The sequence below is a fragment of the Urocampus carinirostris genome, chromosome 6 (assembly GCF_059441175.1).
Source record: "Urocampus carinirostris isolate Australia breed hairy pipefish chromosome 6, RoL_Ucar_1.0, whole genome shotgun sequence".
NCBI classification, from domain to species: Eukaryota; Metazoa; Chordata; class Actinopteri; order Syngnathiformes; family Syngnathidae; genus Urocampus; species Urocampus carinirostris.
In genome coordinates, this window is record NC_142354.1 from 6,466,338 (window position 1) to 6,478,394 (window position 12,057).

The 12,057-nt window shown below is 41.6% G+C and overlaps 1 protein-coding gene across 3 annotated transcripts in view; it reads right to left on the reverse strand.

Moving 5' to 3' along the window:
* Positions 1-10,564, reverse strand: part of arhgef3 (Rho guanine nucleotide exchange factor 3) — a 51,114-nt gene extending 40,550 nt beyond the window's left edge. The window contains exons 1-3 of one of the 3 annotated variants that reach the window (XM_088337623.1): positions 10,280-10,564; positions 1,542-1,598; positions 1,376-1,452 (exon numbers count right to left, since the gene is read on the reverse strand). Coding sequence is in view for 1 of the 3 variants with exons in the window: in XM_088337619.1 (XP_088193745.1) it covers positions 10,280-10,314 (35 nt within the window). In the remaining 2 variants the exon portion in view is untranslated. Of the gene's footprint in view, positions 1-1,375; positions 1,453-1,541; positions 1,599-1,706; positions 1,910-10,279 lie in introns of those variants that run through there. The other 2 variants (XM_088337622.1, XM_088337619.1) reach the window with 2 other exon arrangements.
* Positions 10,565-12,057: the final 1,493 nt, after the last annotated feature.

Here is a 12,057-nt window from a genome sequence, read left to right on the forward strand (position 1 = left end):
ACACACACCAGTTTTACTCAAGGTGCCGAAAATACTGATTCGCAAAGTACATTCTGATAGGTTAAACGGTCTCTCTACTTTTTCACCTCTGTGTCAATAACCCCTCGGTTTTATATTTATACATAAGTAAGAGAGCTTGTGTAGTTTTTTGTTGAAATAATTTCTGTTTGTTGTTTCTGTCTTTTCCAACATTATTGAAAAGTGGAGAGACTCTTTAACTAGAATGAGTTTGCATGTTCTTCTCCGGTTTACTCCCACATTCCAAAAACATTCATGTCAAGTTAATTGACTGATCCAAATTGTCCCTAGGTGTGAATGAGCGTGTGAGTTGTCTGTCTCTGTGGGCCATGCAATTGGCTGGCAACCAGTTCAGGGTGTTCCCTGTCCACTGCCCGAAGATAGATGGGATGGGCTCCAGCACCCCTGTGACCTTACTGAGGATAAGCGGGCAGATGAATGAATGAATTAGAGTTACTTGGGTGATCAATTGAAGAAAGCCAAAACACTGAACAAAGACGATTGGGACATTTCAGACGAGTGTGCCCCGACACACTGGTTGAAAACACGGCTGTTTATTTCTGTTAATGCTTTTCTGAGCCAAACTGACATAAACAAATGAACTTTCAGGAATTGCATGACTTTTATGACTCTTTTACTCCTCCAGGAAGCGCTCCAGTAGAAATGTCATTTATTCTATGGCACTAACTGTTATAATAAAGCCAGGACTATCTAACAGAGAATGAAAATAATGCAAGTTCAAGAAGATTCCCTTTTCTGTCATCATATTTTTAAAATAAAATAAACGAATAAAATGTTACTTTTTTACCATATATTTAATGTGTAAAAAAGTTTAATGTTCTTCTCTGTTTTTTATTTTAGCAGGATGGCCTGGAGAGGGATGGATGTCACCAGGCAGTACTTGCCCAAGACACACCACAGGAAACGGTGCCCTATGACCCGAGTGGTTAAGGAGTCCACACCCAAACCATAGTGGACTAATTAAATGTGGTACTGGTACTTGAGCTTTTTAGCTCACCAAGAGGGGGGGTGGACATAATTGTCTGCCATCATGCTGCTATGGGTACCCATTCATCCATTATCTGCACCGCTTATCCTCAGTAGGGTCGCTGGAGCCCATCCCAGTTATCTTCGGGCAGTGGGCATGGGACACCCTGAACTAGTTGCCAGCCAGTCGCAGGGCACACAAAGACAGACAACTTTCTTGCTCATTCACAGCTAGGGACAATTTGGACCGGCCAATAAACCTGACATGCATGTTTTTGGAATGTGGGAGGAAACCGGAGTGCCCGAAGGGAACCCACGCAAGCACGGGGAGAACATGTAAACTCCACACACAAAGGTTTGATCCCATTACCTCTGAACTGTGCCGCACACGTGCTAACCACTGGGCTTCCGTGGCGCCCCTATTTGTATCCAAATATCTGAAAAAGGCTTAGCAAAAAAGAAGGAAGAGAAATAGTTCTTTTTGGTCACTTTGGGTCTTTGTGTTGTTTTTTTTTCTTGAGCTTTTTGGCACTTACTTTTCATTGGACTACACCATACAGTGATAACCAGTGGTCAAATAATACACTCTTTCCCTGTAAAATGAGCAAACCGATCTGTCAACTGCTATACAAGATACATGCATTTTTTTTATACCATAAACACAAGAAAATATTTCTTAAAATGAGAAAAATACTACCAACCTGGGAATTTTTTTAGCAAACCCTTATAAAAAAACGGCCAGGAGAGGGATGGGTGCCACCAGGCTGTACTTGCCCAAGACACACCAGTGGAGGTGGTTCCCTGGCATTCAAGGGATCCGTGAACAGTGAAGTCCATGATAATGCCTCATTGTTTTCGAGATCAGTAATAATGGACACCCCAAAAATTGGTGTCACAATAAATGTTTTGTGCTCGTATTGCCATGTTATGTCATAAAATGATGTCACAAAGATTTTGATGTGCAATATAAAAGAGCACTGACAGCTTTCACTGCTTTGTAGTCTGCCGTCATACCAATGCGAAAAATTGTAAACGCACACGGAAATCTGATAATGGTCCACTTCGCCACCTCGCGTGGACAAGCGGCTGGAAAATGAACATTAAAACATTACAACATGCAGCTCTCCACATCTTTTTCCTCCACCAACAATGTCGGTGTATGTTGTCCGTATTGTAGTTCCTATCAGGGACACCGTATACTTGTCATAGCAACAGTGGCCGACCTTGCGGTTTTACACCTACGCCTTTACTCCAGTTTGAATTCAAGATGTGTCGTTCGCATACGAAACCACCTCATTTTTTTTGGGTTGTTCAATTTTTTTCGAGTATAGAAAAGGTTCGAATTGTTTTGTATTTTTATGTTTCCTGTTATGTTATTATTGATAATATACTGATTAGGGATGCATTGGCCAGTTACGGTCCGTGATCAAATTTTTACTGGCTTCTCTAATAAAATTAAAATATGTGACCCCCCCAGTAATGTTGACCATAGTACAAAATAAATTTGTAACAAAAATAAAGAAATTCCCCATTTGACCAAATGATGGCAGTACCCCTTTGGCCACCTTGTCCTTTGCTTTCTGTATTGCCCTCGCTTGGGCCCGCTTGTTTGGCGCCAGGTTGCCCGATTGGCTCCCCTCCTATTTAAACTCAGTGCTCTCATTCACTCCTTGTCAGTCCTTCAACAAACCTCTGCACTTGCAAGACTTGTATTTTGACTCTATCCAGTATCCTGCTCATGTATCCAGTATCCGGTATCGATCCCGCCTGTCCCGTCCAGTCTGGTATCTTGCTCCAGTCTTCAGTATTGATCCCGTCTATCTCGTCCTGTCAAGTATCTTGCTCCAGTCTCCGGTATCAATCCCGTCTGTCTCGTCCTGTCCAGTATCTTGCTCCAGTCTCCAGTATTGATCCCGTCTGTCTTGTCCTGCCTGGTGTCTGGTTCCAGTCTCCAGTATCCGGTATCCGTCCTGTCTTGTCCTATCCGGTATCTTGCTCCAGTTTCCAGTATCCGTCCCGTCCTGTCCAGTATCTTGCTCGAGTATCCGGTATCGATCCCGTCCTGTCCGGTATCTTGCTCCGGTATCGATCCCGTCCTGTCCGTATCTTGCTCCAGTACCAGATATCAATCCTGTCTGTCCTGTCCGGTTTCGATCTCGTCTGCCTCTGGCTCTTTGTTTTCTCGCGCCTGACTTCTCCTTCTCACTTCTTGGGCCCAGCGTTCGCCGAATCACTGGCGTTTGTGTTCACGCGCATGACTGCCCCAAAAACGCTTGTGTGAAACGCTACGCGTCTTGGTCCTCCGTCTGTTCGGGTTGTGACAGTAAGAAATTTAGCCCACCCCATTTTCGACATGGCCACTGTAAATAAATAAAAAAGGAAAGTTGACAAGTGGCTCGCATAGGCTAAAGGTGCTTCTAGGATAGGATCATATTTTTTCACCAAAATACCTGCATCTGCCTCATTTGCTGTGGCTCTTTTCAAAGAAAATGATATCAAGAAGCACTGCCGGACGAAGCATGCTGACTTCTAAAAGCTAACTGGGAACGAATGCTGTGAAAAGGTGAAGCAACTGCAAACTGTTTTAACGGCACAAAAGCGTCTTTTTCACGAGACCCTGTGAGTCAATTGAAAATGCTACAAGGGCGGGCTACAAGGGCGGGCTACAGGGTTGCGACGCTGGTCGCCAAGCACTGCAAACCTTACACGGAGGGTGAATTTATTAAAAACTGTTCAAAAAATACCAGGCTGAATAGTCAGCTCTCACACATTTTCAGTTTACCAAATCTGGCCCGCTTTCTGGAAAGTTTGGACACCACTGAATTAAGGGAACCCCCAAAAAACTTTTCTTTTTTGCCTATCTTTTTTAAAAATATATTTTTTTCTTTTTTGTATTCCTCCTGTTCTGCATGATGTTACATATTACCTATGTTATATTTATTGATGTTTGCTATATTTGGTGTATTCTCATCCAATGCAACATCTACTGCAGCCTGGTCATCCTGGAAGGGGGATAAACCCTTTTCTGGCCCCTTCTCATTAAGGTTTCTTTTTTCCCCTCAAGTTGAGGTTGGACCCTCCCGACCACTTCGCGATGTTTTAACTTGCCCACATGTTGTTTTCAGATCAGGTGATTGTGTAAATATGGCCTGTGCAGTTCTTTGAGACATTTTGTTATTAAGGGCTATACTTATAAATGTGACTTGATTTGACCTGATGAGTTTGTATTCTTATAGGGGCTAAAAATGTCCATGTTTAGAGCCCCCGCCAAAATCCCCCTAATTTAGAAACGAGTATCCTTACTTCGACTTTCTTCCTACCTTGTACTTTATTCTCAACCTCAAGTAAAAAAATACAGGATGAAATAAGTCTAGTTATAACGTCCTCTAGTGGCCTTTTATGGTATGTACATCACGTTTTCTAAGTTATTTTCTGTTTATTTCGTTTAGTGCTGGGGGGTTTTAAGCCGAGGGCTACTTTTTGTCACTAATTATCGCGAAAGGGAATTGAGTATGAAGGACCAAGACTACCATGAATCAGTAAAAAAAAGAACATTCAATTAAAAAAACGGTAGCGTTGGTCCTCCATAGACTCCAAAGACTACATATTTTTGCCTATCGTATTTTTATCTTCTGCCTTTATTACGTGTTTATCCTGGAGTGCCATGTCTAATCACGTTGCAAACGATGTTCTCTATGTTGTTATCAATAACAATAGAGACTTTTGATCGCTTACTATAAACGCATAACTACGTAATTACCTTCTGTAAATATTGGAAGTATAAAAATGAAGGCTCAGTCAGCCACTAAAATATCTGCCACGTTTAATGGGATCAATAGTTTTATATGTAAAAAAAAAACAATAACAAAAAAAATTGAAAATAGCAATCAGGGTTTGGATTTTTTTTGTTTTAGTTTTTTTGTTTACTTAACATGTTTTTAACAACTACTTATTTCAAGGATATCTTTTGAGTTAGTTTTAGAGTGTAAGATGTGATAAGTTTACCAAACATTTCGTATTAATGTAACTACTGTTTGACATTTTACGTTTCGGTTATACGAGAGTATAGGTTGGGAGTTTAAAGGGACCACGTGTATTATTAAACACCTCTTAGAGGTAAAAAACGTACCTACCGATACTGATTAGAATAATAAGCAAAAATACATAAACTATTTTATAATTATGCGCTTGTATGTTTCGAAATTTGTATTTATTTTACATAAAATGAGGCTCATCAAGAAGAAGCTGATATGATTGTCTTCCATCTTGCCTCTCTTTTATGAATTAATCATAAGAATGTTAATTTCCTTTCCTCAAACATATTCCAAGGTTTGAAAAAAACGTTTTAAATTTAATTGACCAAAAAGTTCACGTTTTCTTTCCTTTGTAATGTTTTCGCTAAACAAAAATTGACAGTTATGTTAGCTGCTAAAGGTGTTGTATAGAATTTGGAACTTTGTTACTTGCTGCCGCCATCGCCTGGCTTGTGTCATCATTGCAGCCTCAGTCAGCTCATTCAGTAAACACATTTCTTAGACACGCTCTAATAAACTATTTTTTATCTTTTATGGGGGGTTTGGGTTGTGCAGGCCTTTTCTTACTTTCATTATTTTCAAACGACACTGACAATGAGTATAATATCACTCTCCACTACTTCCCCGTGGCCCCATTCCTCGAACCTAATATGTTCAGCCCTAATCAGCTCTATAAGCAGAGGAAAATAAAGCACAAGGGCTCTTTGAACTCAAAAAACATTCTACCTTGAACAATTTAAGGGTAGCTTGAACACCGCACCCCACCTTTAATCTCCTCAACTTTATCCTTATTTGCTGTTCTTTTGGGTGGTGAGAGCAGAGAAGCGGTGCAATATACCTGCCTGGTGCTGATTATTTCAGGAACAGACAAATGTCGAACGTGAACGGACAACATTCCTGCAAAAGGCGGGCGATCATTTTTTTCCTCGTGGTTCGAGTTCCTGTCAAATGACTTCAGCACGTTTTGTCGCTTGACGGCATTTCATTTTTTTTCGTTTTAATCTCGATAAAACACGAAAGTGGGATGGTGGAACACAAATGGAGAACACCAGGACATTGGATCACAGACACGGCATGCCATAAACATGACAAAAAATAATGCAAAATTAAAAAAAGGAGCTGGAATCTAAGTCACTGACAAAAATGGGACACACCCATAAAAGAGAAAAAATAGGACACAAGTTAGTCAAGAAACTGAGATTAAATCAGTGAATAGGTTGTGTGTTTTTGACTATAATGGAATACAACAAAAAGGGGTCAAAAATATTGTTACATTATAATAATAACATAATAAGTTACAGCTAACCTGAACAAATCATAAACCATAACACAATATTGTCAAAAGTATTACAATTTAAGGACATTAAAGAGTATAAGTTTCCTGGAGTGAATCTTAGCCATGATATTAGCAAAATCAAGGTTTGCGGTTCCTTTAACAACAAATTTCTGCAGTGTGTCTTGGGCAAGTAAAGCCTTACAGCGCCCATCCCTTTCTAGGTGTTTTTTGGGGTTAGGTGTTTGCTCCCCCAAATGGAAATACAGGATGGATGGTCTGGCCTGACTGGGTCATCAGCTGGGGATGTTTCGCTCCTTTAACCCCCAGGACATCTCTTTTCAAGTCAATGAAGACCTCCCAAAGCACTTTACAATGTGCTTCACACTTACCCATTCACACACACACTCACACACCAATAGGTAGTCAGCCATGCAAGGCACCTACCTGCTTATTGGGGACATTAGGGACTCAGTGTCTTGCCCAAGGACACTTCGACATATAACACGGAGGAGCTGGGAATCGAACCTGCGATCTCTTGAGTAAAAAAAAATGTGATGTGAAACACCCACCCCCACGGTACCACTGCACAACAGTTAGCCATAGCTATGTCGCGGAATACTTAACGTGGTTTCGGGACTTCACGTATTTTCATCATGCACTGTGTTCTGCATTCTGAATGTCGTAACAATCACCCCACCGCTTTTCTGCTTATCTTCCTGCCCGTCAATATACGTAATACAGCTTGACAAACATACAATATGTATGGACAAATCTTATTCAACTTCAAGTTTCTCTAAAAGACATCATGTCAACGAACCAACAAAAACCGGCAAACCATTGGCAGCCAGGCTGCAAAGGCAGAGGAAGAGGCTTTCTTTCGCTCAAAAAGTTGGACCTCTTGACCTGCTAAACTTGCTTCGAAGTAATATGCGGGTCGTTGACGCTCCCTGGAGGCTCCCTGAAACTTTTTCGGAAATAATTGATGATGTAAAAATATATCGTTTATATAGGAAGAAACAGGGCGGCACGTTAGTGTGTCGACAGCACAGTTTTGGGGGCATGGGATCAAATCCAGCTACCAGCCTTCCTGTGTGGAGTTTGCATGTTCTCCCTTTGCTTGCATGGGTTTCCTCCGGGCTCTCCGGTTTCCTCCCACATTCCCAAAAATTTGCATGTCAGGTTAATCTGCGGGTCTAAATTGCCCCTAGGTGTGAATGAGAGAGTGGGCGGTAACGAGTCCAGGAAAAAGGTCGGCAACATGTATCAGGCAGGAAACAGGGCAAAACAGGTCGATGGCCGGGACGGAAGAGCAGGGCAGAAACGGGTCCAGAAACAGGTAACAGGCAGGATAAAACAGGGCAGGAGATTGTCGGAAGGTACGGAGCTTGCCTAGCTGAAGCATAGGTTTACAGGACAGTCTGACAGCTTCCTCTTGGAAGCCGGGGGTTTAAAAGGAGTCAGGGAACCAATCAGCGCTCAGGGCTGTTGGCGCCAACAGGGCAGCCGCAAGTACCCTGAATCAGTAATCATGACAATAACTTTTTTTTATTTTTTTGTGTCCTTTACAGCATTTTTAGGTTGCCAACAAGAAGGTAAATGCAGTTATTCATAACATAAAGTAAAGTATCATGTAGGTGGATTGCATCCTTAATCAATAGAGTTGTGCAATAAACGGCCAGATTCTTTTTTAAAATATGATTCAACAGTATCAATGTTATTTGTTAAAAAACAAATGCTTATAAAGTAGAGTACTTTGATATGTTAAATACTTGAACCTTTGGTTTGTTCTTGAGTAAGTGAAAAATTAATAAGTGAATCAAGGTTGATACTTTACGGGTTTCGACTTTCCCGGGACGCAAAAAAATAGGGATAACTGTATTTATGTTGTGTGTGGAGATATGCTAAATCTAAAATGTTTGTTTGTGTTTATGTTCACACTTTTACAAATTAAGATGTATCCTTTGCTAAAAGGCATTTTTATTCATGAGTATATCATGTAAACTATCTGCTAAGCTAACCAGAAAAAGTGAAAGCGAAAACTTGATGAAAACTTGATATTGTTTTAATTCTAATGAATTATTATTATTATCATTTTACAACTGGGAGGCGCTAACTAATATACATTGTCCTTTTAAAGGAATTGAGCAACAAGAATGTTTTCTGTTTGTGTACTTTTAACCCCAAGGCAGTGGCAGCAAATCCAGTCAAGTTAAAAAAAAAAAAAAAAAAGAACACATTTAATGGATGGCCAGGGGGGTTAATTATTTTTAATTTTGTTTACAGGCTCCAGCCACAGACCGATTACAAATACATTTAGATTTGGTAACAAGAGTTTTTAAGCTGCGGCTTCACTTGTGACTTATTTCGTGACCGAAAAGCCAACTCCACTGATTAGCATCTGAAATTAATTACCACCGTATAAATCGATAGGAAAGATATTTCCCCATTTCAGCACTTGAAACACTTTTTTTAAACTTCAATATAGACACATTTCATTGCTTGACTCGTTCTCAGCAATTATTGGATGTATCTTAACTAATGTATTGTTTAGTAACCCTATTTAATGTAAAATAACGTACATCTTCAAATTCAGCACATTAACAGTCAAACACATAATCATGTCTGTGTCTTTAAGATATTGCACGTAGTAAATAAGATCACAAGTTGATATTCAGTCCGCTTGTAAGCGTCAAAGTGTGTGTTGTGATCGACAGCAGTTCTTTGCGAGTCCTTTAGTTTTTGTGTCAGGACCAGAACGGAAACAGGACCCAATTGCGCCCACGATCCGGCGATCGCTAGGCGCAGGAAGCAAGTCGCTCTTGTACTGAGTTTGCGATCTGAACACGGAAGTGGATCTTCCGTAGCGAGCGATGGCGGCGTAGGGAACGGAAAGACGGATAGGTAGCCGGGACAGGAGAGCAAAAACGTAGTCAGGGTCGGAAGCAAGTCGTAAGCCAGGAAAGGTGAGTATACGTTGTCAGGGACGGGAGAATAGACTTGGTCAGGATCAAAAACAGGTCGAAGCCGGGGGACAGACGGGAGCAGAAAACAGGTGGGAGTCAGGTTCGTAAAAGGCTTCCCTAATGTTAACTGAGCAGACGGACTGCCAAAAGGGGACATATAGGAGTGGGTTCAAATATAGACAGGGAGCCAATCAGAGTACGAGGCAGTTGGCGCCAAAGGAGCGGGCACAGGTGATTCACATCGGTAATCATGACAGTTTGTTCATCCTTCACAGTCATAGGAAACCGGCTCTCCTTTCCCACTTGCCGATTCATCTATGTGCATTAATTTCTTCTCATCTCACCTCATCTCATTAGCTGTACCGCTTATCCTCATTAGGGTCGCGGGGGGCTGGAGCCCATCCCAGCCATCTCCGGGCAGTGGACACCCTGAACTGGTTGCCAGCCAATCGCAGGGCACACGGGGACAGACAACTCACTCGCTCATTCACACCTAGGGACAATTTGGACCGGCCAATCCACCTGAAATGCATGTCTTTGGAATGTGGGAGGAAACCGGAGTGCCCGGAGTAAACCCACGCAAGCACGGGGAGAACATACAAACTCCGCACAGGAGGTCTGGAGCTGGATTCGAACCCACGCAGGAGGTTCCCACGACATGAACTGTGCCGCACATGCGCTAACCACTGTGCCGCCGTGCTGCTTTAATTTCTTGCACTGTAATTTATTTCCCTCCCTCTTCATCCATAAATATTAGAGAGACGCTCCAATTTCTGACCAGTAGTGCAGCGGTGAGGAACCTATGTCACACGAGCCAGAAATTGGCATTAGCTCAGGAGGTAGATCGCTCGTCTGGGGATCAGGAGACAGTAGGTTCGATTCCCGGCTTCCTCGTGTTTACGTCGAAGCAATCAGTGACTATTTACTCTTTTCATTCATGCAAACAACACTGGTCAGGAGGACAGTACACATTCCCATCAATTGTGGAGGTGGGCACTTACTTGGTAGGTGGTTGCCATCCATCACCTGCCTGCATTGGACTGCTACCAACTGGCCTAGATTGGCCTCACTCGACCCGTATTTGCTCACTAGACTTCCAAAAAAGCCAAAATACACTAACAAACCAAAAAGGACTGTCGCAAAACACAGAACAACAATATCCAGGTCGTTTAAGTTGCATTTCCGTCAGCAAACAGAAAGCAGGAAAGAAACGCATTTCATTTTTCCTCCGACTAAACTTTGCCCCCGAAAATTCTGACAGAGTTGAATAACGACATCAAGAAGAAGAAACAGCAACAGTGAGTCAACTGTCAATGACTCCAGTCAGTAATGATGTGTCGCTCTCGAACCAAACGGCCCGACAAGCTGGCTCTTGGAAATGAGAGCCACTGATCAAGAGCCGATTCCCTTCGAAATGCATCTCTCTCTTTCTCTCTTAAAACAACAACGTTTAAATATTATGGCAGCATAATCCTTTCATAAAAATAGATAATTTCATGCATGTTTTGTATTATTGGTAATATATGATTAAAATCAAAAATATTTGAAAGGCTGTTTGGGAGCCGAGAAGGCTTTTTAGTAAGCTAGGCCAAAAGAGCCGGTTGTCTAAAAAGAGCCGCAAAATCACATCGCTATCACTCAGGCGAGAAGAACAATTCCAGGGGAGAAGCTTCAGATTCACATTTCTAAAGTTAACAAAATAAGAGCTTAAATTAAAACAGTTTAGTTGACCAAATGAAGTATTAAAGAAATCAATACAACGGATCGCCTAGAAAATAAATGAAATGATCTGCATTTATATAGCGCTTTTCAAGTCAATGACTTCCCAAAGCGCTTTACAATGTGCTCCACATTTCCCAATAGCGGCTTTGCAGCCATGTAAGGCGCTAACCTGCTAATTGGGGGTATTAGGGGTTCAGTGTCTTACCCAAGGACACTTCGACATGTAACACGGACGAGCCAGGATTCGAACTGGGATCCCTTGATCTCAAGACGAGCGCTCTACCTCCTGAGCTACTGCCGCCCCTAAGTAAAGACAAACCTGTAGAAAACTCTACACCCATAAAATCCATTTTTCAAAAAAATAAACGCGCAAAAATATTTGAACGAATATATGAGAAAAAAATGCAATTCAAAGAATTTCAGAATGCTGCAAAATTATTATTTCCACAAAAGGTGAGGGTTTTCTATTACTTTAATCAGGCAAAACCATACCAAAACATTAAGAGTAACTTTATGGCTACGGAACATTTATTGTGAAGGTGTTTTGTAGACTTCCTGTTGCTTGAAACCATCATAACGCCACATCCAGTGCGCTTTTCTGGCCTCTCCAAATTCTTTACTCATTGGTACTTAAGTTTTAAGCAGGTGCGTCAAACATGCGGCACGCAGGCCGGACTAAGCCCGACAAAATATTGAATCCGGTCTGCAACACTACGCTGAGAAGCGCAAGAGAAAAACCAGTAGCAGATTTGAATATGTCCACTTGATGTCGCCACTCCGAAAGACACTGTAGCGCTCTCTCTCTCTCCCTCACACTCTCTAGACATTGCATTTTTTAAATACTTCCAGGTTGAAACACTTTTTTTAACATAACACGAAGATCACCTAGACCATCTTGCTGCTACAGGTACCCCCAAAAACCTTGTACAAGAAAATTGGTACAGCTTGGTCACTTCACGTCTCAGGACTGAAGTTTGTATACTTCCTTGTGCTTTTTAGCACATGTTTTTGGCTGCCCTACATACTACAGTGACACCCAATAGTCAAATATTACATG